Source organism: Leptosomus discolor, chromosome 11 (assembly GCF_034619465.1).
Source record: "Leptosomus discolor isolate bLepDis1 chromosome 11, bLepDis1.hap2, whole genome shotgun sequence".
Classification (NCBI taxonomy): domain Eukaryota; kingdom Metazoa; phylum Chordata; class Aves; order Leptosomiformes; family Leptosomidae; genus Leptosomus; species Leptosomus discolor.
This window is the reverse complement of record NC_141401.1, coordinates 23181660-23208715: the sequence shown is the minus strand read 5'-3', so window position 1 is coordinate 23208715 and position 27056 is coordinate 23181660. Positions and strand designations below refer to the sequence as shown.

At 38.5% G+C, this 27056-nt stretch overlaps 1 protein-coding gene across 2 annotated transcripts in view; it reads left to right on the top strand.

The window, feature by feature from the left end:
* The window catches only part of THSD4 (thrombospondin type 1 domain containing 4), a 292380-nt gene that overhangs the window by 216250 nt on the left and 49074 nt on the right, over window positions 1-27056 (top strand). For both annotated transcript variants that reach the window (XM_086471614.1, XM_086471615.1), the window contains one exon: window positions 5169-5373. In XM_086471614.1, the coding sequence (XP_086327740.1) occupies window positions 5169-5373 (205 nt within the window). The remainder of the gene's footprint in view (window positions 1-5168; window positions 5374-27056) is intronic.

The following is a 27056-nucleotide window of genomic DNA, read 5'->3' as shown; positions in this document are numbered from 1 at the left end:
ACTGTTACGTTACACCACTCTATAAGACTCATCTACCAGGTTTTTAAAACATGGAGAGGAGAAACAGTAACTTCACTTTTAAGGTATCATCTCTTGTAGGTAACCCCCAGAAATCATCCACAATGCTAATAGTTAATCTCAGTACTTCTGTTTATTCCACAGAGCAGATGAAAGAGTACGTGTGTTTTGGTGGCTAAATCAGTGGCACTAAGTTCAGGGAGATGTGGTATTGCTCAAGCAGAACAGCAAATATAATGACTCCCATGAAGCTCTGTTTCATAGGACAGTAGCATATAAGTCTTAATTAGCAGTGCCCTCAGCAGTTTGTAGAACTAGGATGTGTTGATAATAGGCACTGTTAAAGCAGGTCTCCACCAGTAGCTAGGTATTCTGCTGCTGCCCACTGAACTTCTTTAGGGGTGTTTTAGCACCTTGCTTGATTACTCTTCTCACATTACCCTGCCTAACATTTCTTTAGCAGCTGTAACAGCTGTGGTACATCCATAACTGTCCCTGACCCTTTTCTTAGAATTTTTTTACTTACACTTAAGTATGACTTCTAGTAAACATTTTATTCTTCTGCCTTCTAGCCCCATGGATGCCCAGACTACAAATTACTTGTATATTACAACTTTTAGCTAACTACTTGTCAATGGAACTAGTTTTTTAAGTTAATGGTGTTAATATACTACAACACATAACTGTGGCTTTCCTACCTGATAATACAATGCAGCTAAAGCAACAGAAGCAAATTATTATCATGTTGTATTACGTATGCCGCTTTACCACATAGATGGCAATTTTTAATAGAATTGTTTAGTACTGGAATTGTAACATCTGCTTTCCATTGCATCAGCACTTCATGTTTTCAGGTGCATGGCACCAGCCCCATTCTATTGTATATGTAGTCCTAAATCCCTATTAAGTCCACCACTGAATATTTCGTACAGGTTGACCCTTGTTTCTCTCAAGGGTTTTTGTTTAAATTAATTTTGGCGTACAGTTGGTTGTAATTCTTGAACAGTGTCTTCCATGCGAACTTGTAACTTAAAAGAGTTTCTTGAATCACTTTGCAAAAATACTTGAGCAATACAGAAGATGTATAGATACTGCAAGTCGAAAGTGCCTCTTTAAGAAACAATACTTTGCAAGCAAATGTGTTAAGGGACAGATGTGTTCTTGACCTCCTTGCGTTGATAGCCAAGGAACAGCTATCTATGGCAGTAGTCCTGTCCAAAACCCCTTTGGTGGGCAGAATGCATTTACCGTTGTCATCTCGTATTCACAGTCCTAATATTTCTACATTCATAGTAGGAATGTTGTATGTGATGTGGCTCTAAAAGTGACATCTGCTTTCGGATTCCATAAATGTGCAGTACATGATGAGAAACAATCGTGAATTCTTCATTGGCCTTCTTTCATCTCTGGGAGTGTACTGGGCTGTTAAGCTGGGTGTTAATGTATTTGGCACCCACTTTACATCCCAGCCTTCCAGAGCTGTACAAGGAGACTCTCTGAGATTTCAGACCTATCAGCTTATCTAGCAACATTTCCAACCTTTATATCTATTGACATAGTTAAGACTTATTCATGTTCTCACAGGAAATATTGGAAGGAACACACATAGTGGATTCCAGTTTGTATCACTTCTTTCCTTAACGTAGTTTTTTCTTGCTGATATATCACAGTGTATTAGGCAGTGTGATAAGAGGATTTGTTTGCTGTGTATACATGTACTTAAATGTGATGAATACCACATCCTGAAAGATGGTCGGTTCATATTTTTATATGAATGTGCATTAGCCAAGTAGAAAGGTGGTACTTCTTAAATTTCTGTCATAACAAAACAAAACAAAACAAAAAGCTGAATTATCTGTTCAGTACAGTTGCATGGATTCTGTGTTTGTGGTTAATTTGGGTGAATTCTGTTTGCCAGCCTAGTTCTACAAGGATCACTACCATCCTAAATCTCTGCACAGCTTCAAGCAACTGTTTAAAATCAGAAAGAAAACAGAATCAGCTTGCCAGAAAGGTGTTTCTTTCATCTTCCTAAAATTACTATGGACTAAGGCCCAGGACATCCTAAGTATTGAGTCCTGGACCGGTAACAGGTGTCTGATCAAATATGTCATGACCTGTCAGTGCTAGAAATCTATGCTTTACACAGTTAGAAAGGGAGATTCCCATAGAACACGTGGGACCAGGCATGCTATATGGTGCTCTTCCTGGATCTGGAAATAGTAGAGAATACATGGTCATTTTCATATGCCTGCCTAAACTGTATTAAGCACATGTCAAGGCTTTTTAGAATGTATTAGTTATAACTGGCCTCTTCTGAAATCTGTGTAATATTTATCTTCAAAGCACATCATTTCCATGGCAGCCTCAGTAGACAGCCCAGTAAAGATTTTTAATTGTTCTTTGTAAAATTGTAATTTGTTGCTAAATACCTGTTCCGTTGGTACGTAAAATGTATACATAAGTGCACTCAGCATAATATATATCATTTGTAATCTTATTATTTATTGGTTTTATTTATTTTGAGTTACTTATTTGTTATGTTATTGTTTATCTTATTTATACACTTGTGGTTCTGTGGGTTTTTCCTCATTGTCAGTTGCTGGTTTCAGATTATTAGGCCCTTGTCTCCAGTAATTTATTCTTTATACCTTTCTCAGTTATTTGTGTGAAAGAGCATTTAAACATTATGGGCACTTTTTGAGACCCAGGCTCCTTTTACCCTGTATGGGAAGAATTCCAAATAGTACAGCCAAAGATGGGCAGCTGTTTTGTATGTCAGTCAACATTTGACTAAGAATGACGTGTGAGTTTAAAACAGGTTTGATATTTATTCCCTAAAAAGGAATCCCATTTGTACTAATGGCTGTGTTTCTTCTGTGAAAAGTAATTCTGTTCAAACTGACCCACAGTAGTTCTGCATTATGGTCTCAATGAATAAAAGACACTTTTCTTTATTCTCTTTTATTTGCTAAGAGGAAGAAAACTGTATTATAGAATCACAGACTGGCAGGGGCTGGAAGGGACCTCTGGCGATCAGCTAGTCCAGCCCCCTGCCAAAGGACTTTCACCTACAGCAGGCTGCACAGGATTGCATCCAGGCGGGTTTTGAGTATCTCCAGAGAGGAGATTCCACAACCTCCCTGGGCAGCCTGTCCCAGGGCTCTGTCACCCTTAATGTAAAGAAGTTTTTCCTCATGTTGAGGTGGAACTTCCTGCATTAACTTGTGTGGGACTCAGCAGTGATGGACAATACCATTTGTGCTAGGAATTGGTACTGTGTAACACCTCACACTTGAAAGGGTTCCCTCCATAAAACAACTTGCTGGCAGTGGAAATTTCCTGAAAGTCACTGAATAACATAGGCTGATGCTAAGTACCACCACATTTCCATCCAAAAAATACATGGTAGCAAAACTGTAAATACTCTCAGCAAAATATCCTTTAAGGAGGACTAGCACAGAGAGTAATCAGCATTGGGCACAGCTGTCTTCAACTGAGATCAGTCACAGTTTTCAGGTTGTTTTAGCAGGTCTGAAATGATATGGTATGATTTGGTATAGTGACACTTGTAATTCCTATGATAGTAATAAAATGTGTTTTGAGGCAAAACACAAAAATTGAACTCATACATGATTTTAAGATTTCCACCAAGCAATGCAAATGCAAGATGTTAAACCAAGTGTTTCTATTTGAAGTCATGTAACAATCTGCACACACTAGATTGATGGGATGGAACAGAGTTTTAGTTACCAGGTTATCCCACCATGAAACATGGAGTGCTTGGGAATCTTCCTCATTCTCTTCCTTCATGACTACAAACAGGTATCATTGTCAAGCTCCATATGATCCTGGCAGTGATGAGTTAGATGATTTTGTCTCTGTTTCTTGGATAGACATAAAAAACATGTTGGCTGTTAAATATTTATATTGGAACTAGGCAGACTCTGGCTTGCCGTTTAGAACATTTTTCGCAGCAAGGGCCAAGCTTTAATATTTGGAATAGGAAAGAAATACAGTGATGCCAAGGCTCAAGAGACTTCCTATATTGTAAGTTGGTGGTATCAAGAAATTCTTTTTCTTTCACCTCTTACTTGGATGTTTGCTTCCAGGAAAGACCGTAAAACAATAATTAACCATTTTTTCATCCAGAATTTTGCAAGAATTTGCAAGTATTTGTCATTATTTGAAGTAGTAGAACAATACTCTGCCATTTATTTTGAATGTTTGCCATCAAATTAGGAAATTTCATAAAATATGTGATAGGCTTCTGTTCTACTGGCTCGTGTATTATTTAATTCTTATCTGAATGAGAATGAGGAGTTCTTTTTTGAATGTGCCAGTTAATCATATAGGTAGATGATAAGTATTCATCATAAATGTTAAAGTCTAAATACGAAACAGCAAGATCAAGTGAACAGAAATGTTTCTGTGAAAGAGAAGATAGCCTTTACAGTATGTGCACTTTTAAAGTGCAATAAGTTGGAAAGATTTTTTTTTTGTGGTTTGTGTCAAATCTAACGTTTTTTCTGTGTGTTAATTTACATTATTTTAAGTTACTTTAGTATTTTTTTAAGCTAACCTGTCCAAGTGGGTGTTACAACCAAGTAGGTTGAAGATTTTCTACTCAGCAAGCAGGAGGATCGCTTCTGTAACTGTTTAGATGCAGTATAAAGACTTTCTAGAAACGCTCTTCTGGTGAGAATAGACTCAGTGCCCAATTTTAGAGGAGATTAAGACAACACTTTATATTAGAAAGTAGTTCTGATTTTGTAAAAAAACCATTTTGGATCATAATAAAATCATAGCTCTTCACCTCTTTTCTGACTAGTAGCTATAGGGACTATGTTGTTAAGAGATTCTTTTCTTTCATCTGAGGTGGGTGATCAATGCATTAGTGTTCATTAGTGTGTTCTTGTATTTTTGGTAACAGGCTGTAAAAACCTGTCAGCTAACCTGAAATCCCCAAGGCTGTGAATCCTCTGTGCTGTATTGCTTACAGAAGAACAAAGGAGGGAATTGCTGAAGTGCTAATTCACAAAATCCTTTTGGGATTGAATGTTCCTTGAAAGTCATACTGTCTTCGGTTGTTATATCCGAAGTCTGCGGTTGTAAGATCTTGCAAAAAGAAATCTTATTTTATTTTCCAGAGCATTGGCTGTGATGACTATCTGGGTTCGGACAAGGTGATTGACAAGTGTGGAATATGTGGAGGGGACAACACTGCTTGCAAGGTGGTGTCTGGAGTTTTCAAACACACGCTAACAAATCTTGGCTACCACAAGATAGTGGAAATTCCTGAAGGAGCTACTAAAATCAACATTACTGAGATGTCAAAGAGCAACAACTATTTGGGTAAGTGCGTCTCAGTGAATAAAGCATTCCTTGTGGGCTAGGGCAGCTGGGTGGAGGTTATGTCAGGAAAGGCCTTCTAAGCAGTGTGAAATAGATGTGAAGAAAAAGAGAGGGTGGGGAAAATAAAAACCCAAACCGGTGTTTTGATCAGAACTAACTGGCGGTTCATAATTCTGGCTTGATCTCTAACGACAAACACCGTAGACCTGTTACCATCTATTTCCCTGTCCGCCTGACTTGGCTTAGGTGTTAGGCAATTAGAAGATGCTCTTTTCTCCTCAAGCAGCCTTGATACACTTTACATAAAAAAGCATGCTGCTTGGCTGCAGTCTTGACCACTCAGAGAAGGTTAACGCTGCGGGAAGTGTCATCAAATTGCCTTAAAAATATCAGTTCTTTCTAAGTGAAAGTATATCAAAGTTGTTACGAGGTAATGTGTTATTGAGGTTGTATCCACAGAATGGAAGGTCGTTTGTATAATTGTTTATTCAGAAGCAGGTCCTTAATTCAAAACCTTAGAGGGTCCTGGAATATTTATATTAACACCATAACATCTTGTGGTATATTTCTACATCTCTCTAGCATGCGGCAAGTTGGAGATCATGTGGAATTTCTTTAGATCTGTGTCCATCTTGTGTGCATTTGTGAACTGTGCCCTTCCCTGTTGTAACCCCTCATGTTCCTGGGTTACAAAGCCCTGAGTCTACCTACATTTGTGCTTCCATTTTGGAGCCTGGTCTACTGAGAGGGATGGAGAGAGGAGTCAGCTGAAATTTGTAAACCCTGCCTCTCACACTTTAATTTCTTTTCACCTGTCAATCCATCCTTAGGTCTGTCTTAAAAATTGCCATAGCAAATAACAAAAATGGAGCTACACAAGGCCTTTCTTGCTAGCTTGGTGTAATTATCACTAGAACTGTCCAGCTGTACTGGAAGTTCCAAATCCCAGTACTCTTGTTTGACAGCTGCTCTGTCTCACTTCTGGCTGATAAGCAACTCAGCTACTGCTCAAGTACAAGAAAGTAAAGTGCTCATTCTTGAATTGCTTCTCACCTCTTTTGTGCTTTCTTCTCCTTGATCCCTGCTGGAGCTGTAACTAGTTCTACAGAAAGATTTGCCTGTAGATGGGAGCTTATTACGGGGAACAGGCTGAACTGTAATGTGAACTCCAGAATTTTACCAAAAAAGTGACTCTTCAAAAGTGAAGCAATAATGTAAGCCACCCACAGTCCAGGAAAACCAAATGTTCTGGACCTCTTGTAGGGTGATCTTATCGGTTCTAATTTGTCCTGGTTTCATCCAAACGTATTTTTCATACATTATATACACCTATACACACTAGCGTTCATTTTTTCATGCGAACGGTTTGTATAGCAGCCACCAACACTAACTTGTTTGATGAAATAAACCAGTAATTCTGTCAAAAGAGCTTCCTTAGCTATTTGTACATTTGGTAGAAAATGGACGAGAACGCAGCTTACTTGTCAGGACAGTGAAAGTAGCCACATTACCTATAATTAAAATCATTATTAAATGTAATTTTTCTGTCAGATTTACGTGTCAGCATCTGAAGACTGCTGGCAGAAAAATTCCCTTAAGTATGTTAAAATGTCCCGAGCCACTTGAACATTTTTGGAATGGGCAGAGCAGAAAGAGAGTAACATTTTTTGCTTAAAAATAACCAGGCTGTTGGCATGTATGGGAAAGTGGCAAAGTTTTTCTTTCCCATGCTACTCCTTATCTCCTTTCCCCTGAGCTCTTGGTTTATGCTGCCTTTTTTTTTTTTTTTTTTTTAAATATCCATGTCATGTATTTCAGTTTAAAGCTGCTGCTATAGATTTAGTCCGCTAAATTTGCCAGTTCCCTCTCCTGTTAGGAATTCTTGAGGCTGTAGTTGCAGCCTGAAGGACTCCAGCCTCTCTGCTCACGCTGTTGCACAATAAACTTGGTTCATTGAGGCCTGTGAGTTACAGCAGGACAGGAATGAACACGTTCTAACAGATCAGAAAACTGAAACTAGAGAAAGGTTTATCAAGCAAGTTATTGGACAAGTGAAATGACAATTGGGAGTGTTTTTTGGCATATTGGTGGTCACAAATTTCTCGCTGCTAAAACAGCATTCAAAATTTAGACATGCACATCTTTATAGAGCACATAACACTGGTGGAGCTAGGAAGCTTGAAAACTCAGATCTGGTGTTTACTGGTTTCTCTACATTTATGGTAATAAGCAGAAGTCTTGAACTTTAAAAATAATTTTAAAAAATTTCTTAAACTCATCTTTGTGCCACAGCAGCAACAAGAAAAACAACCCAGCAGCCATTCCTTTAGGCAAGTAGTTGAGTGCTTGCAAAACTGAAGTTTAGGTCCCTCTTCTGCCCCAGTCCAGCTGTAGCCATCAGAGCTGCTTGTAAGCAACATTCTTCTTGTTGCAAGGAGTGTAAGGTAGTTGCTTTTGGTTTTCCTTTCACTTTGCACATTTTGTGGTTTCTTCAGTGCAAAATCCTAAGTCAGCTGAAGGTCATTAAAATTTTGTCAGAAGGTGAGAGCAGATGTTTCAGGGAATCTGTTGTCTGTTCAGTCTTGAGGTTTCATAAAGAATTTTTGCTAAGCCCCACACCTTTCCACTGCTTGGTCAAAAGCATTAAGCAATTAAGCAATCTGGAAAGTGTGTTTTTACAAGCAGATATTTCTGTAAAATCAGAAAGTGCTGGAAAAAAGCAGGCAAGAATGTGAATTTTCTTACCTGGAGAGATTCAAACTCAAGTCATCCAAACATTTGAAAGCTTCTCCATACTGCTTTTGTAAGCCTTTTTGTAGTAATCTGTTGCTCATTGTAGCAAAACCCGTGACTCTCGTAAAAAGTATGATTCTAATGTTGATGCTGAATATGATGGTAGCTTATTAAGGTTTACAGATTTTAAGTATTGAATTTTGGTTTTTTGCACACAAGTTGGAGTGATTGTAGAATAAAATTTGTAAGTTCTTGTTACTTGAAAACAATAAACTTTTGTTAAAAGAAAAAATGTGACAGTGGCATATGAAGCTTTTAGTGTTTCTAGAACGTGTCATTATGTAGGTAGTCAGAATATTCAGAGTAAAGGAAATAGGCTGTTTCAGTGGTTGGTCAACTGATTGTTCATGTAAGTTTATAATTAACTTTTCAGAAAAACTTTTCACCAAAACTACAAAATCAGAGATTTCTTGTGCATCTAGTGATATATGCTATTTTATTTCTCTATACCTCAAAAATCTTCAGCGACAATGTTTCTGATTTCTTCTGCTTATGTTTCCTTTTTTTTAGTGTTCTCCTGTTTTTGGAAGAATGAATTTCATACAACATAAGCATAATCATTTCTTCTCCCTGCCCCCCCCCCCCCATGCTAAAAATCCTTTTAGGTTTTCCATTTCTTGAAGATCTGTCCTGTAGGAAGAGTGTCGATCTAATAAAGGAAAGTATTTAGCAGTCAAATTGAGAATGGCCTGTGACACCAACTGGTGTTTCTTAGTGAGCCAAAATGAACTATCTCTAATAGAGCCATAAGGCAGATCAGAAATTCTGCAGGAAACATCTTGTATGTGTGTGTTCAGAAAGAAAGCAGTCCAGTTCTGGACCGCTAAGTAATAGCTATTAATAACTATTAATAATGTGTTAATCAGTCTGTATATTTCCTCTAGCAATTTTTTTGCAGTTAGAAGCAAAAGCTACATAGTACAGTTTAAGTTTAGCCTCTATACGTGTAAACAAGGCTGTAGGCTGTACAGTCCTGAGCTATGTGTGGAATGACTTGCTTCTCAAAGTAGTTTTCGTCGATATTTTCTTACTGGCTGACGTGTTAGACCTTTCGGCAACAGAACTGCTGACCTTGGACAGACTTTTCTATTGGCAAAGCACTTCTGTCACATGCTAGTCTTGTACAGAAAAGAGACAAAGACATACTTTTTATCCCACTGGTAATCATCAGCTGGGCAGTTCTCCTACACTGAAATGGGAAGCTTGCCAGTGAATTAAGTAGGACCATAATACCTTAAGTGGGACCAGTACATTGCAGCACTTACACTGCAAAACATGTGGTTTTGAGTATAAATACTTCAGCATCTTTGGGATTGGGATTTGGGATAATGGCAGAATTTTAAAGCCAAATTACATGAATCTGAAGCGATTATTTGGAAGGTGCTTTCTTGCATGTTGGGTCTTGAGAACCTGATTCAAAGAAGTGGTTGTTGTCCGTATCCATAGCCTCAACAGCAAGAGAGTCTGATGGGAAGGAGGTATCAATAGTAAAAATTAAAATTTAGCTTAATACAAGAGTGAAAGATACAATGATTGAAAATGCATTAGTTTTGAAATATGCTTACCATGTAATAAAATTATCCTAATTGTAAGGAATCTAGTAATGTCCTGTAACTCAAGCAATAGTTTGTTACTAGAGCAGTTGCTGGGTCTGGAGTCATATGGCGTTGAGATTCAGTTCTGCAAACAGTCCCAGACATACTGCCTGCCATCGCTGGCAGCAGATGTTTATGAGATATCTTATGAAAGGGAAAGTATATGCATTAGAGTTTTGGCAAGTCTCTTAACGTTTTGTGCCTTACCTGGACACTGTTTACTGCAAAGATGCTTCATCGTGAAATTTATTTCATTGCTAATTGTAAGGCTCTTTACAGTTCCTTCAGGGAATGTATTCTGTATTTCAGTTTTGGTTTTCATGGGATTACGTTATTTCAGCCGCTAAACGAGATAGGGAGATCTTTGGATCTAAGCCATTTTCCCTGCTTTCTGTAACATGATACTCTGCTATTCTAGCATCTCCTAGTAGCCCATGCCAGCATACAGTGTTTGTGATTAAAAAAGGTTACACATTAAAAGTTTTTTAAAACAAAAGTCCAAGAGATGTTAATAGCATTGTTGTTAATATTGGTGTGCCTGAAATCAATATGGATTTAAGGAATTTGTCATATGAAAACAACAGTGGCTGATACTAAAGGGGCGCTCTCAAAAATATTTTGATTCAGTATTCCCTGCAGCAGATAACATTCAAACAATATGTCTCATGATGGAATATTGTTAGCAGCTCTTGAGCTTAAAATAACATTTTGAAAACAGTTTAGAGATTCAAATATACATCAAATAAAGGAGTTAGATGAGAACACTGTCAGAGAATTTAGAAGATAAACATTGTCAGAGGCACTGCTATATCACATGTGATCGTATGAAAAGTTTTATAATTTGTATATTAGCAATTAACTCATAGATTTCCTTCATGTGGTGCTAATTAGATTAATTAATACATTTTAAAATGAAATTTTTAATTGCTCTCAGTGATTATTTTTTTTAAAAAAAATTATACAAAGTTAAAGGCTTCTGTGAAAAAAAGTTGCAACAGATACTGTATATTAGTGTGGAGAAGAGAGGATGTAAGTTTGAATTTTCAGCGCTTGGAATGAGCGTACAAGGATATGCCAGAGGGGGAGAGTTTTTCTATTTTCTCAGTTACTTGATGTGCAAAGGATCTGCTCATAGTAAACTTCTGTTACAGTGCTTGGGTGTGCGGTGGGTTCAGTGGCTGTCGCAAATACGTAGTGAGAGCTGTCAGTGCACTAGTGATGGTTCTTACATTTCTATTCAGAAACAAAATCTGCAGTTTTTTAATTTGAGTTGTAGTGCTGCAATCCAAAGCTAAGCTGTTATGTATGTTTATTGTGGTGGACTTGTGAAACCACCACAAGGACTTCAACATGGTATTTCTTATAGTGTATATTGTTTGAGAGCATCCCTGTATGTGTCAGTCTGTGCATTAAAGTTGGAGGGTCTCTCTCACGTGTACAGCTTACTGAATGCATTACTTATCAACTATGTAATTACACTTTCTGGATTAGAATAACTGTTTTTTTTACCTTTTGTCCTTCGTCCTCTTGCCTGTTCTCTGCTGGAGTTTAAACAACAAAGACATTTCTTTGTACCGATGACAATGTGCTCCAAACTGTGAAGAAAAGATTTAAGGAATCACTTAAATAAGCTGAAATTAAGCACAGCAAGTTCAAACCATAAGGAAATTTCAGAGTAAATTTTACTATCTGAAGAGGCAGTTAGAATCTGTGTAAACTTAACCAGAACACTTTGAATAATACTCCTAAAATACACTTTTGATTTGTAGGAATCCTGTCAAATCTGTGGTGTAGTTATTTCCTGATTACTGAACTGAAGAGTCAGGAAATACTGCACAGAAAGAGGTGTTTTGGAAAACATTTGTAAAATCAAGCATTCTTATAAAAATGTGGTAATACCAATTCATAACTCCTGCTTATTTGCTTCTGTCTTATCTCTAGTCTCAGTCTTTTCCTGCGGTGCTTCAGATTTTACTTTTGGTTAGATATTTCCTGGCTCTACAAAACTGGCCATTAAGAGAAGTTTAACCAATTTTGGCCCCCTCAAAAGGTTCAATTCTGATTGTGCTTTTTTCTTATTGTTCTTTTTTCTATTTTTATTCTTCTAGTTTTAGGAGAGACCTGATGAGCTGGGAAGATTCTGTTTTTTTCCACTTCACTTAATTCAGTTTAGTTAACATTGGTTGCTTAGCTGTAGATATATTGATTATCTGAATTAATAATACTTTAAATTAATTGCTCTGCTTTAATTCAAAACTAACACAGGTCTACTGAGAGAGTTGTGTTTCTCAACGTGGATTTAAAAACAGCCTCAGTACTGGAGTGTCAAACACTGACCTATCCAGGAAGATGCTTTTCCATGGCTGCTGTTTTATGCCCAGAAGGTCAGAGTCTGATCAGACACACATGCATTTTTTAGCACCTACCCAGTCCAGTGCATGTGAGTTCCTGTTACACTAATTGCTGAGGTACTCACTTCAGGATTTACGTTTAGGCTACATATGCTGGCCTGAGACTTTCAGTGGGTTGCATTTCCTTAAGCCAAAAAGTACCGGATTGTGGTGAGCTGGTTATGGCAAAACTTGATCATTTCATGGTCTTCCTCAGCAAACTATAGTTTCGGTAGGTGTGGGGCCTACAGCTTGCTTTTATTTTGGGTCATGATAATTACCTTTAACATAGGCAGTCTGGGTACTGCATTCTGTTTGGAGGATTCAGGATGATGGTGAAGGGGCATGAGGAGCCTCTGTTTTATGCCCGGACATGACAGAAGTCTTCTGTCAAGAATTTTTGGGTCAGTCTAGTTTGGACCTTGCCCTCTGTGGTCACATTCCTGTCACAATGAGTGTGGTTTTTCCCTATTAAAAAAGTCATAGCTAGGATGAAATTTTCATTGTGTTACATTTAACAGTCTTTGAACTTTCTTGTGTATACTGACTGCATTCTTGATAATATTCTGTTTATTAAAACATTCTTCCTGAAAGGTAATGCTAGGTTACAGGATAGCTGAGATTACTGCTTATGCTTTCTAGCCACAGTCTTATGTGTTGTCACATAGGTTAGTTCATTCTGGGATTTGGGAGGCCTTTTCTGTGGTGATGCTAGATGAGCATCTAAGACACACAAAGCCAGGGAGAGCGTAGGGTCTTTCACTTGTAAAAGGCTTTACAAGATAATGATTTTTTTAATACAATATGAGCTTATCATTGAATTTAAAAGAGCAAAACCAGAAAAATCCAGGCCTGAAGAATCACGGTGGGACAGCTTCATGTAAGGTATAGGATGGGGGGCAATCTAAAATCCCGTGTGAACACTCCTGAAGCTGTAAAGGGGATTTTGCTCATGATCTGATCCAGTGCTACTTGAAGTCCTTGCAGTTTATGTCAGTATTTGACTTCTGGAGTTCATCCTATGTTTGAGGATAATGCACGTGTAGGTCAGTCACCAAGGAGAATGAAGACTGTCACAATGTTATTTCTAGTGCAAAAGAGTTAAAAATTAATAGGAGACGATGCATTAAGACAGCTAGAAATGTGCAATAGCGATCTTGCTAACGCTTCTTACCTGAAGTTCATTGCTAAGAGGTCTGATTCTTCATACACACACACCTACATTTACACACCCTTTGAATCATTGTCCTTAAAATAGTTTCAAATTGATTTTCTGCAGGGAGAGTTTCTTTCACTAAAAAAATGTTCATCTTATTGTAGCCAACATGTATTACTTGGCTAGGGTGATCACTTACTAAAACCCTTGAAGTTGTTAAGACGTTGGATGAAATTCAACCCTGGTGTTAATGAATTCAACTCCGCTGAATTCAAGTTGCACGAGTCTTACCTAGTCTAATGACCTGTAGTTGAACCAGAATGTATCTAGGACATTATTCTTTGCTGACCATATATTTTTTCAATAGCGGTGTTGCTTAAATAATTACATTTTAGAGTTTCTGGCAAGGTTATCTTATAGTAAATTCCAAGGTGACCTTTTCCTTTCTGGCTTCATTAAACAGCCAGCTAGTATCTAACACTCTGTATAATGGTCTGTAGGGTTCCAGGCACATTTTGAAACATACAAAAGAAAGGATTTCTCAAAAGCTGGTTTATTCTTTTTTATATATTGAGTGGCAGATCTTAAAAAAAGGCAGACTATGTTACTCATCTGGGTGATGGGAAGTACTCTTTCCCCTGGCCTCAGGAAAATGTTTAGGCCTTAATGTCTGGGTTAACTGCTGTATCACAACTTTGCACCACTGTTCTACAAAACAGTCTTCTGCATGTCACTTGCCATTATGAACTTCTAAATGAGTTTTTCCTTGCCTCCTGATTGCAGGAGATCTGCTGAGAGATAGCCCCAAGTTGGGGTGCTGAGCAAGAAGCCTGAGTGCCTGGCCTGGGGGACTGGTGGCTTTCCATCTGGCCTGCATCTCAAGGAGAGTTCTCAGTGTTGCTGCTTTTCCAGATAAATGGCTTCCTGGCCCTTTACCTCTTTTCCCTCTGCATCTTGAAGAAGAAGAGGAATTATTTCTCTCCAGCACCCATTGACTAGGCTTTTTGGCTCATACCTGTTCACTGATGACAGCGGTTATGACTAGTTTTGGAACTTGTAGAAATCATGTTTTGATTTCCTGTGTTTCTTAGTTCTGTCATCATTTGACAGAGGCGGTGTTATTTTTTTTATCGTTTGTTTGTAAGCAGTGTTTTTATAAAAACTGCTATCACTACAGCAGTGCACCAGCTGAAGTCTGCTGTTGCTTTGATGATCTGCCCTGCAACTACATCATCTGAACAACAGCCAGCAACAATGAGTCCCACTGAGGTGCTTGTTTTGTGAGTTCTGTATTAGAGGAATGTTTTTTTCCTTCTCTTGACATATGGAAAGGTTGTTTTGAAAGGAAGGGAAAGGGATAAAGAGAAGTATGCAAAGTAGCGAGAGGAAACTCAGAAAGGCTGGTTGTTCTGTTCGACTTCTAAAGCACCCAGCAATGTGGTTGCTTATATAACTTTGCACACCCGCTTGGCCTGGAAGCCTCTGGAGAACTGACTCTGCAAGATTTTTCAGTATTTCCTGCTTCTTGTCAGACCCCAAAATCTTTAATTTCAGCCTTTCTCATGGTGTTTTGATTGCACTTCTGTTTCCACTTAAGGACAGAACCAAGGAACTTGAATGCAAAATTTCAAAGAAAACGCGTTAAAAAGTGAAAGAGGTGGGCTGTTTGAACCGTTTTATTAATGTGAACCCAATTAATGTGAACAACTTAGACCTCAGAGCCTTGGATTATTTTTGTCTTCTACTCGATGACCAAACCATCAAGTAGTTTGCACGAAAATACTCGTTTGAACGTTGGTTTTAGCGCACAGTGTTTGGAATATCAACACATGGTTTGTTCAAGGCTTCTTAAAAAATCTGAGCTCTTCCGAACAGCGTGTGTTAATTGAACATTTCACGATGCATACGTTTCAGGGCACTGACCAATATGCTGTAACATGGATTCTGCTCTCACTAATGCAGTTGACTTCCTGCTTTCACTCCATTTGTTCTCTCTTAAGATGGCCAACGGGACCACTTTGGAAATGTGTACTTTTTGGAAGTCGTTAGCTTTGTGAGTTGACTGAAGTCCTTCGTATGTAATCTGTTGCTCAGTTTTCTTTTACCTGGAGTAAACTCTACTTTGACTAAGGATGTTCTTTTTTAAAGTTGTGATCAAGCTGTAGTGATCTTACCTTGCTAGTCATGGATCCAATACAATACTTTTCTCTTCTTAGAAATTTTAATTGAAAATTAATTTTGTACTCTGATTCAGCTGTGCATAAAGAATGACCAGTGTCAGTCCATATTCATAAGCTATCCATAGGCAAATTCCTAAATCACATGAAGACACATTTCTTCCTTTTCTTGCCAAGAGGAGAGGTTGTTACTAATTTAAATAGTTGTTCGAGTTCTACACAGCATACTTAAGAAAAAATGGTTGGGAACCTGGTTTCAATTGTCGTAGATGTTTCTGTACGGCATTCTTTGAGTCCCTAATCTTATTTTATTCTGAGCAAAATTCTCTTTCGGATAGCAAAAAACCTTTCTTTGTTCCCTAAGCGTCCCTTGATCTAGTTGGATAGAATGTGTTCTTACATCTTTGTCTGATTCTGTAAAAGAAATTTATTTTTATCTTCTTTTTTTTTTTTGCTATTGCTTCTCTTATTTCACTTTGAATGTCTCAGTTTCGACAGTTTTGTTTCTTACCCTTTTTAAAATCTCTTCTAGTAAAATAATCACCCACTAGAAATTCTACATGATTAGTGGCTTCATGGTTCATTCCCTTAAAGAGATTTCATCTGCAGAGAATATTTTTATATTGCAGCATTAAATTCCAGAAGAAATCTTAAGTCTTTTCTAATACACAATATATATGGGGATTTAAAACTTGATTTATAGACTCTGTGATTAAGTTTGTCAAGGGAGATTAAACTTTATCCTTTATTTCTTAACTTGCCCAGTATCTTTGTTTCCTATTGAATATTACTTCAAACATTTTGTGTCAGAAAAATTTGGGTGCTTAGAAGCCTAACAGACTCAATCTTCCTTTCATATTTGTACCCCTGGCAGCAGTAGTTTCCTCACGCTCATGGCTCCATTTATTTTATATGTTTGTGTTGTAATCAAACTCCTGTCATTATGAAGATTTTGGTAGTGTGGCTGAGAGTTCTGGGTCTGGTGAGTGTCTGCTGTGAGACTATGAACTTGGTTTTAGTGAGCTACTTAGCAAACGTTACGAGCTTGCACTGCTAATCTAGACATGGCGTAGGGACACTAGATGGAAGACCTGAATGTCTGTTGACTACCAGTGACCACAAAATGCTAATAAAGGGGTTTATTAAGGACGTGATAGTCCAGCTGCTGCTAATCGACATTCAGGTTAATGCCTCAGTCCATCTCATTCCCCTACACCAGCACTTCTGCTGAAGAAAATAATGCACAGCTTTGAGTCGGCATGCAGTCTGTTGGCGTGATTGCCGTGGCACAAGGCTGCAGCTCTTTCCTCCGCACCTGTAAAACTCTTCATCTGTAGCTGATACACATCAAGGAACATCTGAACATAACTTAAAAATAAGGATTCTGTGTAGCAGTTTCACTGCAATCATGGGAGGTAGACCTCAGGGAGGAGCAAGAGTGGGGCTATTCTGTTGAGTAGGAGGACTCTTACCAAAGCATGAGAACATTTAAATGCTAAGCAATACCAGAGCTTTGGAAAACTTGAGAAAGAGATACATTTTTGTTGGCAAAGAGAGGCCCCATCATTTGTCTTGTAAATTGCTTGTAAGGACCTAAGGCAACAACGTCTTAGTGTATAATGTGTCTGCAGATGTTCAGTCAGACTGGAGAATAAAGATTCCTTCAATAAATGGAATTATAGGTTTACTGCTGAATTTCTGTCATAACACCTCATCATTTTCTTTTAGGTTCGTACTCCCGAGAACTGGAGGCATTGATTTTTCCTTAAGTGTCTGGCAGAGCTAGAAGAGCTTGTTATATATTGAGAATGATAGCTCCCTCTGATTTTTTTGTTGTTATTACCAAATTGATTTTCTTTCCTTCCCCAAGCCTAATTAATGCAGAGGAAGGCCAAGCCACGGGGCTTGGTTTGAGCTTAAATTTGCATGATAAACAGGCAATAGCATCCTTCAGTTGTCTCCTGCCCATAAAAAGGAAGACTGAGAAGCATGGCATGGTCTTAAATGCGTGTTAAGAGATTGTAACTTTCCAACATCATCATTTTCTGTTGCATTTTTAACAAATGGACTTTTGAAAAAACGTCTGCAGTGTGTCAGCTGAAAAAAAACATGTAATTTTAAGAACACAGTGGTTTCTTCAGGCTGTACCTATTGTTACAGCAAAAAATTGATTTTTTCTGTAACCCTTGTCTCTTAATAGCATATCATAGTTCATTCCTAAAGCTTTTGAATCTCTAGTTCAAAACGGTTCTTCATGGGTTGCTTTGAAACTGTTCATACAGTCCTAATGAGCAGCAGCCCTAGTTTATTGTTAACTACCAGCGATTAGCTCTATTAGAGGGAGAGGTGTGTGGCACTGAAACTGCAAAGGTTGTCAGTTGTTTATAAGCAAAGGTTCACTGGTTTATCAATGAAACAGAGTTTCTTCCCCATGCCTCTTAGCCCGGACTCAATTCTGAGCAGTTGTGCAGAAGACAGGTTTCACAGAGCTGCAAAGGAAGACACTGGGGTTTATTCCATTCTGTTACTTTGTGAAGAAGTGTCACGAATCTGTAATTTGATATGTTGCCATGAACCTTGTAGATAGTTTAATTTAAAAAGATAAACATGGGAAAATCTACTAATGTGTTCAGATTAACCTTGCATTACCTTATAATGCTGATGACCCTTTGGAATGCTTCTTTATAACAAACTGCGTGTGGTAGTCATGTGTCAGGAGAGGTGTGTACGCAGGGAGAAGTATGTCCGAGGACCATACAACCAACAAAAGTCGTGTTTTCACAAGCTGTTTAGGACAGTGCGGCTTGCATCTTTGTTATTTGCCTTTATTTGTCTTCCGTTGACAGACTGTGAAATGAGCATGCTAACAAGTAGAACACAATGTTATCGTAAAACTAAAACCAGACAATGTTTTCAGAGATTTCAGCACTTCAGAAAACAGCAACGTGGCTTTCTGTATGCACCTTGGAGGATGATGTTATTTTCTATTTATTGAGAATCAGGTGAGTCTGACACCTTAGGAACTCTGTCTTGCCAGGGTCTTGTTCCCAAGTTAGATTTTGCTGGCTGAAGTTGAAAGTTAAACTGAGAAACAAAGCAAATAAGGAATCTTAAAATTCACTGTTCTCTGTTGGTTTTCGGTTTAGAATGTGTGCTGTGTCTTTAGTATTTCCATCTCTACTGCATACACTTTTGAAGCAAAGGTGAAATCAAATGGAATAATTTTGTTCACACTTTGGAATGTCTCTACAGATTCAGGAAGAAGAAACAGGGAGTGTGGAATGGGATGGAAGAATTTGCATTTTATTTCATTATCATCCCTAATGCAGATGAAACAATAGCAATTCAGCACTTTCCTGGAGGTGAATTGATGAAGGCTTTTTTCAGTCTATTAGCTTCGTTGCTTCTTTTAAGCAGAAAACAATGAACATAGCGGAAAACTTCTTTACATTGAGGGTTGCAGAGCCCTGGGACAGGCTGCCCATGGAGGCTGTGGAGTCTCCTTCTCTGGAGATATTCAAAACCCGCCGGGACGTGATCCTGTGCAGCCTGCTGTAGGCGACCCTGCTGTAGCAGGGGGGTGGGACTGGCTGATCTCCAGAGGTCCCTTCCAGCCCCTGCCATTCTGTGAGTCTGTGTAAGATGGTCAGGATTCCTGTGAAGTCCAACCAAAATCAGGCATGTTGAAACCCAGCTAGGCTTCAGAATTAGATGCATCTCCATTGGCCTTAATTCTGCAGGTGCTGATGAGTACTCTCTAAATAAGTTTAGAGATGCTCAACTCTCCTTAGTATTAAAGAGCTAGTAAGTTATCTGTTAGACTGTAAGGTAAGAATCCAAAACTGAGTGTGCTGCATGTTAAAACAAAGAAATGCAGCGACAGCAGATATAATGTTACTGTATAGTGAAGTCTAAAATTTTCTTTAGTATTCCCTTAGTATGTTTTGTGTATACATTTGAGGATGCAGATTTTCAGGGTGAATTTAGTGTCATTAGTCATGAACTAATGCTGCTTTCTTTTCAGTTGGTTGAATTGTGCCATTTTCATTTACTATCTTTGAATTTTCATCATGTCTTAGAGGTAGAATGAATTAACGAGACTGAAGAGTAAGCACTGACTATAGCATCTGCTCATATGCAAGTCATCAGTTGCTTCTTCATTCTGGTATAGCTACATCTTAAAATTCGTACAATATTGTATATGTAGAGTTGAATTCTTGTTGGATTTAGATTTAACAAGAACCGATTAACTGTTACGCATTGCTACCTCCTTGGGCTTTTTCTTCCCTCCTCCAGTATAAAGCAGTCATTCTGTGACTGCCTTGAAAACTGAAAGACGGCTTTTAATGTTTGAGGTGCAGTTCTCACCTCTTGCTCTTCTCTCCTTCTAAAACACTTCAGTAGTTTGCAAGGGTCAAATTTCTGCTTTCCGTAATGGTGCAGAATAATAGAATAGTGGAATTCTTTAGGCCTGCATATGTGCTGACTCTGGCAACTTAAAACCTTAAAAACACACTGTGTAGACCAGGTTTGCAAGCAAAAGTTTCATGTTAATGGTAATGTGTTTAGTTGGTCTAAAGTACTTAACAGTGTGAAGTACAGGTTCTGTTTTGGGATGTGGTGCGTCAGATAAATGATACTAACCTTTGGCAAAGTATTGGGTTTCACAACAGTTGTGAAGGTGAGGGTGCTACCAAAGGTGTTGCGTATTTGCATGCCCAGCAGAAATGATGGTGGATTTGAGTTAAATACTTTGAACCTCTTGACCGTCATGGCGATCTGGCTTTTCAGAGGCCAAATCAATGCAAGTAAAATAACTGATCTTCTGAGGGAATGCGGTAGCGGGCCAGACTTTCCGCCTTGTGCATGGTTTAGCATACATAGTGCCTGTGAGTATAAGCAGAGCCGCCTAGGTTTCTCGTGCTTTGAGCAGTGTAGCTTTTTAGTGCCTAAAGTCCATTCGGCATGGTAAGTAGTTCCAGAGGGAGGGTGGGAGCAGTGACCAAGGCTTTCTGTGCAGGGCTGCCCTCCTTCACCTTCTCTCAGTGGGTTTTCTGCTGAAGTCCACCGGTGTATGGGTTTGTATTTCATGCCTCCATCCAGAATTTGGCTGTTGAAACAAAAGCTCCTTGGTTCTTTGAGAAAATCGTCACAGAAAGTGCTTCTTATCTTCAAAGTGTTTTTCTGACATTAATTAATTGGATCCTCAGGATCCTGTGAGCAGGATAAGGCGCAGCCTGAAAATGCCCGTTGAGCACTCCTGCTGCACTGAACTGTATTAAACACTTCTGGAGCCTAGCTGGGTAAGTAGTTTTTCTACTGCCCAAATAACTTTAAAAGTGTTTGAAAAGAAGTGCACAGAAATTAAAAATGCTTTTGAACTTCTGGCAAACTTTTATGCCTACGTGCTTGTGGATGTAAAAAAGCTGCTGTTCAAACAAGCAGGGGCAGATCCTTAGCGGCTTGTAAATGACAATGGTGCCATTGATTTCACTGAAGCTGTGCTGCCTGGGACAGGATGCCAGGGCTGGCTCTTTGCTTGGGAAGTAAAGCAATATGTAGTAACACCTGATTTGAATAAAGAGCTTTAAAACCTAATAATGTTAATAATAGTACCTATAATGAAGAGATACTTGCGAACACATGGAGTAGATTGTGTGAGACAGTCAAGAGAAAGATGCATTAAAGGAATGGAAAAGAAAAGCAAAACAGAATAAAGTCATCAGTATTTGTGGATATATCTTAGTATGAAAACGGAACATACTTTATTTCTCCACTGAATTACCAAAAATTCCTTTCTCTCTCAAGTGACCATCATCCTAAACTGTATCTGACAGTAAGCCATTTTAAAGGGAACCAGTTTGTGTTCTGGTATTTAGGGTGGGGTTTCTTTCTGTCTTGACTGAAGTTAATCAGGAAGTGCTGTTAACCACTGAAGTTACTGTGTCGATTTTTGGTAGGATTATAAATGAAAAATATGCAGTGTTGAAACTCACTGGGTTTGGAATATATGCATATGGATGTCACCCAGAAGGATCTTTAGTTCACATTGTCAATTTGTGGTCAGACATTTTCCCTAGGAGTTATGGTCCTTCGATAATGTAAGCCTGATATTTAGTTTGGAAGTAGAACAATTGTTAATTAAGTAGGCTGTGAACTTGGAAACACTGAAACAGGGATTCATTAAAAGAAGACGGATAAATATGTCATACTGAAAACTATGAGTAGTATTTCAGTCTGGCAATTTAAATGAGAAATATTACCTTCACTGTGTCGGATTTATGGTATCTTCCTATTTAGTGTAGACAGAAATGAACCGAAGAGATGGGAGAAGAGCTCTTGAATAAATTACTAATCTGTTGTGTTTGGTATGTTATGTAAAGTTGAGGTTGCAGTAACATACTGACTTTTTTGGTCCTAGGCAACCAGGGTGACAGTGGGGCTTTTGTAGACAACTGAGAGTGCAGCAGTATTTCTTGTCTTTGAACAGGCTTCGATGTGTTGGTGGCTCCCATGCCTGTATGTATGCATGCACAAAGACAAATTCAGACACTACAGCTTTTGGGCAATAGGTATAGAAGGTCTTTCTTCATTCTCTAGAAATTTAATCCGGTTGTGTGTTGCCCTTTTTCTGCTGCTTTAATACTCTCTGCCTGCGTAAGCATTGGAAACCATTATTGGTTATTGATCGCTGAGCTTCGTGCTGTACTCCTAACTGAGAGTGATGGTGGAAGTCTGTGTCCCAGAGTGATTAACATTTAGCTCAGTTCTGGCGAGGCACCTCGCATCTGTCTTTTCTGGAATGTAATAACTGAAAAAAGGTGTGACAAAGACTTACAGCCTTTCTCTTCATGATGCATTTAAAAGTGGGAAGAAACGGTGTCTTTACATCATGTATTTCAGAAAAGTGTTGAGCAACTTCTTTGACCAAAAAAACTCCATTAGCTGATCAGTGGGGCAGTGACAGTGAGCTTCAGAGAATTTCACTGTTCAGAGAATGGGATTTGCTGCTTTTTTGGCTGTGTGTATTATGCCAGTGAAAACCTTTTTGTCTGTTGCTCAGCCAGTACATTATTTATATTGCAGTGTTTTACAGTATTATTACATGCCTTTACCTTGGCTTTTGTTATTTTCTTCATTTTTGTTGTTAGTTTGGTTTTTTATTTGTTTTGGTTTTGGGTTGGGGTTTGGGTTTGGTTTTTTTTTTAGCAGAAGAGGCTGTCAATGCAGATGTGTGCAAGGATTTTATTGGCTTGAGCAGAAGACGTGTTGGATCAGCTGGTTATGGTTTCTTTGGATAAGGTGGGCACGGTTTGTGTTTTAGTTTAGATTTTTTTTGGCAGCTAGTATAGAAACAAAAAATGAGTAAATAGAAAAGAAATAAAAGGGGTGGAGAAAGTAAAGGAAAGAAGATGCTAATTGAAAGGCCGTGTAATGGGAAATACCAAAACCCGTTCAAACAAAAACTCACTCTACCAATGCGTTCTTTAATATGCTGGGGAGAATTTTAACTTGGATTTATATATCTATCAAAAGTCATCAAAGAAGTATTTGTGGATTGCTGCTTACCTGGGTTGGTAATAATCGTCTCCGATAAAGACTTCTGTGGTTCAGTTAATTTGTTTAACTTCTTTTGTGCATTTATTTTAAATGTAGGTGACTCAATAGCTTTATTGAATGAATGTTCCTCAAATTGAATTGCTTTGTGTTACATAATAACTGTACAAGCTCTGCAGCCTTCGGCAGTTCCTGCCAGTGCTGCTGTGTGGTGTACAGAACAGTTGCATGCCACATGCCTAGCCTCTGAAGGAGACTAAAGCCTCTCCTGAGTTTATGTAGTTGAGCCTCTTTGGCGTTCTCTCCAAAAAAAAGTTCTTAGTTTTCTGGTCAGCCGTTAGGCCATTTCTGTATTTCATTAGTCAGGAGTAAGTGGTAAATTGGAAGATACAGAGTATGCTTCCAGTTTAACAGTTGAAATTAAACAAAAGTCACACAAAGAGCTTGGTTGGTGAAGTAAGAGCCATAAAGAAAAGTACAGTTTTAAAAAGGTTGTGTTAGTTTACTTGAGCTTTTTTGTTCCTGGTTGTCAACAAGTTTTCAATGGTGTTTTATCATTAATATTAGTAGTATAATAGCAGGGTAGCTATTGACTAGTGCTTACATGGTTAACTATTGTTAATGTTATGCTTCAATGCTCTGAAGCATAAAAAGGCTGCAAGTAGAATGGAAGTGTTGGGTGAAGTCTTTTTCTGTTTGAAGATGAGGAGTGCTTTGCCAGAGACCTCCATGCTACAAGGAGGTCACCTGAAAAACTTGATTTTCAGTGCTGTGTAGGCAGAGGTCAGCATGGATGAAGAAGGGGACTGAGCAGAAAGAGATCTTGGATCTCTGATTCTGGGTCAAATGGGCTATAAATTTTGCTGGAGGAGGGAAGAAGGAAGGGGGATTGTTCAGCAGAAGTGGCAGTGCAGTACAGCAGAGTTTCTCCCAAGCCATGTCCTTTCCCCCTTCAAAGCAAACAACCAGCGTACTTTCACCCTTGTGCTGCATTGCAGCAGAGAGTGGAGTTGGGCTTTGGATTGGCAGTGGCTCCCTGGTACAGCATGAACGTTCTCCGAGACAGTGCCAACCACTTTGATCTTGTTTTGTTCCCAGCAGGATTCCAGACTCTGAGCCAGTGTGCTGGAGCGGCACTAGGTCCCAGGATGGCACTTGAAGTCCAATTTGTTTGCAGAATTACACTACAAGGCATTTATGGATCATAGTACCTGCAGATAAAGAGCTTGCTGAAGAAGTGGTAGCTTGCTCTGTTATTGCCTTGAGGTATGGGGGGGATCTCTAAGGTCCTCGCTCAGCAGAGTACGATGTGCATAGAGATATCAGTGCTTTGATTTATGGTTAGGCAGTGGCCTGTGAAAGTAACCACTTTAACTTAGGGCCATCGTTATGGTCTAGCCTACAAAGAACTGAATTACAAAGATTGATTTCTCTACATTTACCCTTTACCTGATAAAACTCCGATTTTTTACTTGAATCAGGTTGGAATAGGTCATATAAAGTTAAAAACTTTGTACTCTGGTAAGAGTCTCTGCTATCATTCTGTAGCATGAAGTATTTTTCTAGACATGTTTAACCTGCTGCCATTGCAGTAATTATTTAGTTTGTCTTTAGAACAGAAAGCTGTTTAAATTACTTTTGGGAGGGTAGATACTTAAGAAGCCCTTCACTCATAGCTTTCATAAAAAGACACTTTTATCTCAAATATGGAAAGAATCTTCCCAGCTGAGCATGAAACTAGATGTACTTTTACAAAAACTAAATTCACTGTTAATCTAAACGGTGTGAAAAATGTTGTCTGAAATGCAGAAAAAAAATAGATTATGGATTATATAATTTTTGGTTTAAATGAAAATTAAGGCTATAGCTAATCCCTTTTTATAGTTCTAAAAAAGTGATTCTGCAGTGATAATTCCATTAAAGGGAGAAGATAGAGCTTGTCAAACTTTTATATGAATTAATCACCGACATAAAGACAAGGATTTTTCTTTTCTAAAGTGGAATTGTAAAGAAGAATACAGAAAGAAATAAGAAATTTGCCTTTGAAATGTTGACTGTTTAATGTTCAGTGTGATAAATTCATTGTGGTCATATTTCATGGTTTAGGAGCATAAACTTGGCCTGATGTTGCTGCTGAGATTCCCCTAGCTCCTCTAGAAAATCTGAGCCTGTATTAGTGTATGTATATAACAATAACAATTTCTGTTTAGTATATTGGTCAGAAGACCTATGGGACTGGAAGCAGAATGTCTAGAAGGTCATGCTTGAGAAATGCTAACTGCAGAGCAATTTGCAAGAAATCTACTTGGACAGTGTAGGTGGGAGAATATAAATGAATTCTTGATAAAAGGAGGAAAAAAACAGCTTTCTTGTTATTTATATGTTCTTTCCCACGTACACTTGGAAAAACTTTAATTTAGTTCCAGATGGCAATATAATTATATAGCTTGTGCTAGTGATACTTAACTCATCTTCTGTTATCTATTCAGAATCTGGAGTTCACTGTTTTTATCTGTGCTGCAGTCAAAATACTGCCATTAATTAGCCAGACTTATTTAGTGATCTGGGGATAGACTCATAACTTGCAAATCCATAATTTTTTTCCGTGTTTCCATGAAAAAGTTTGATCAGAGAAAATTTTTGTTTCATTAGCTTAGCAGGTAGCTTGGGAATAAACAATGATAAAATGAGAAGTGATACACTGAAATGATTTGTATTTGGGATAATCTTGCACTTAAATATAAGCATATAATTCAGTCATATTCTTTGTTGTTCTTGGACCTATAAAAAATCATCGATAAAATGAGATTATTTCCATTTTTGTCTTGTGTGTAGGTTTCTGGGCTTACCTCCAGGTATCGGTTGTGTCTTTTGCATGGTTTGGTAGCTTTCAAATAAATATCAAATCAGTTCAGTCCCAGAGCATCTTTTTTATGTTTAAACGTGCAGACTGACATAAACAATAACATGTGTAAGACTGCCCCGAGCCCTATAGCCAGAAAATAACGTTTGAGAAAGTGGATACCAATGCTCAATTGACTGGCTGTATTTCCAGCTTTCCTCTGACCACCCAGCTTATTGTGCCAGGAGTTCATGTTCTGGCAAAGTGTTCTCAGGTAAATGGAGACAGCCTTTCACTAGTGTATCTGTTACTTTGCTTTGCTAAGAGCCAAATACTCAGGAGGATCTGTAATAAATTCATGTTGTTTTAAGCTGAAGACCAAGGTTTACTATGCTGTTGTCAGCTTTTATTGGAAGAGAGTAGGTGAAGAACTGAACGTTTTTTCAGGGCTGAACATGGACAATGGAACTAAGTCTGTCTGGTTTAGTTTGTGGCCTGTACCCTTACTGTAGCAGGCACTGAATTAATCACAGCTCCTGTATCCTTACCATAATGGCTACTAAATTAAACAAAGCAAATCTTCTCCCACCCGTAATAAGCTCTGATCTCTCTTTGGTCTAGTAACTTCGGTCTCCATGCTAGTGCCCTGTTCAGATCTACCTTGTGTGCTCGCCCTGGGTTTGAACTCTGCATACGCTGCTGGGCCAGCTGGCTGGCCTAGCCTTACAGATTGCTGTGGGCTCGTGCTGCAACCAGCTTTTCAGTAGGGGAAAACGTTTTTAGATCTCTCCTCTCTCCAGTTCTCAGCATTTGTTCAAATCTTACTGTATTTGAGACTTCAGCGCCTTTGTCAGACTTGCCTGAAATCAGACACTAGGTTCAAAAGCCCTCTGGAGAGTGGGAGCTCCAGACACTGAGCCTGAGGAATTAATGTCTAAGCTAGGGGACCCAACAGTGCTTTGCAGCTTACAGATCTGCGTGTTTTGAGTTACAGTATTCAACTTAACCACACAGAGTATCCAAAATTCTTGAGAAATTCCACTTGAAATTCAAAACAGCTTAGGAATATTCATTAGCTCCAGTTTTTTATTCTGAGGAATTAAAGCTATTTAGCAGACAAAAGAAGCAGTTATAATTCTTTCTGTTTCAGCTTTTGATTCTCATGAGATACAG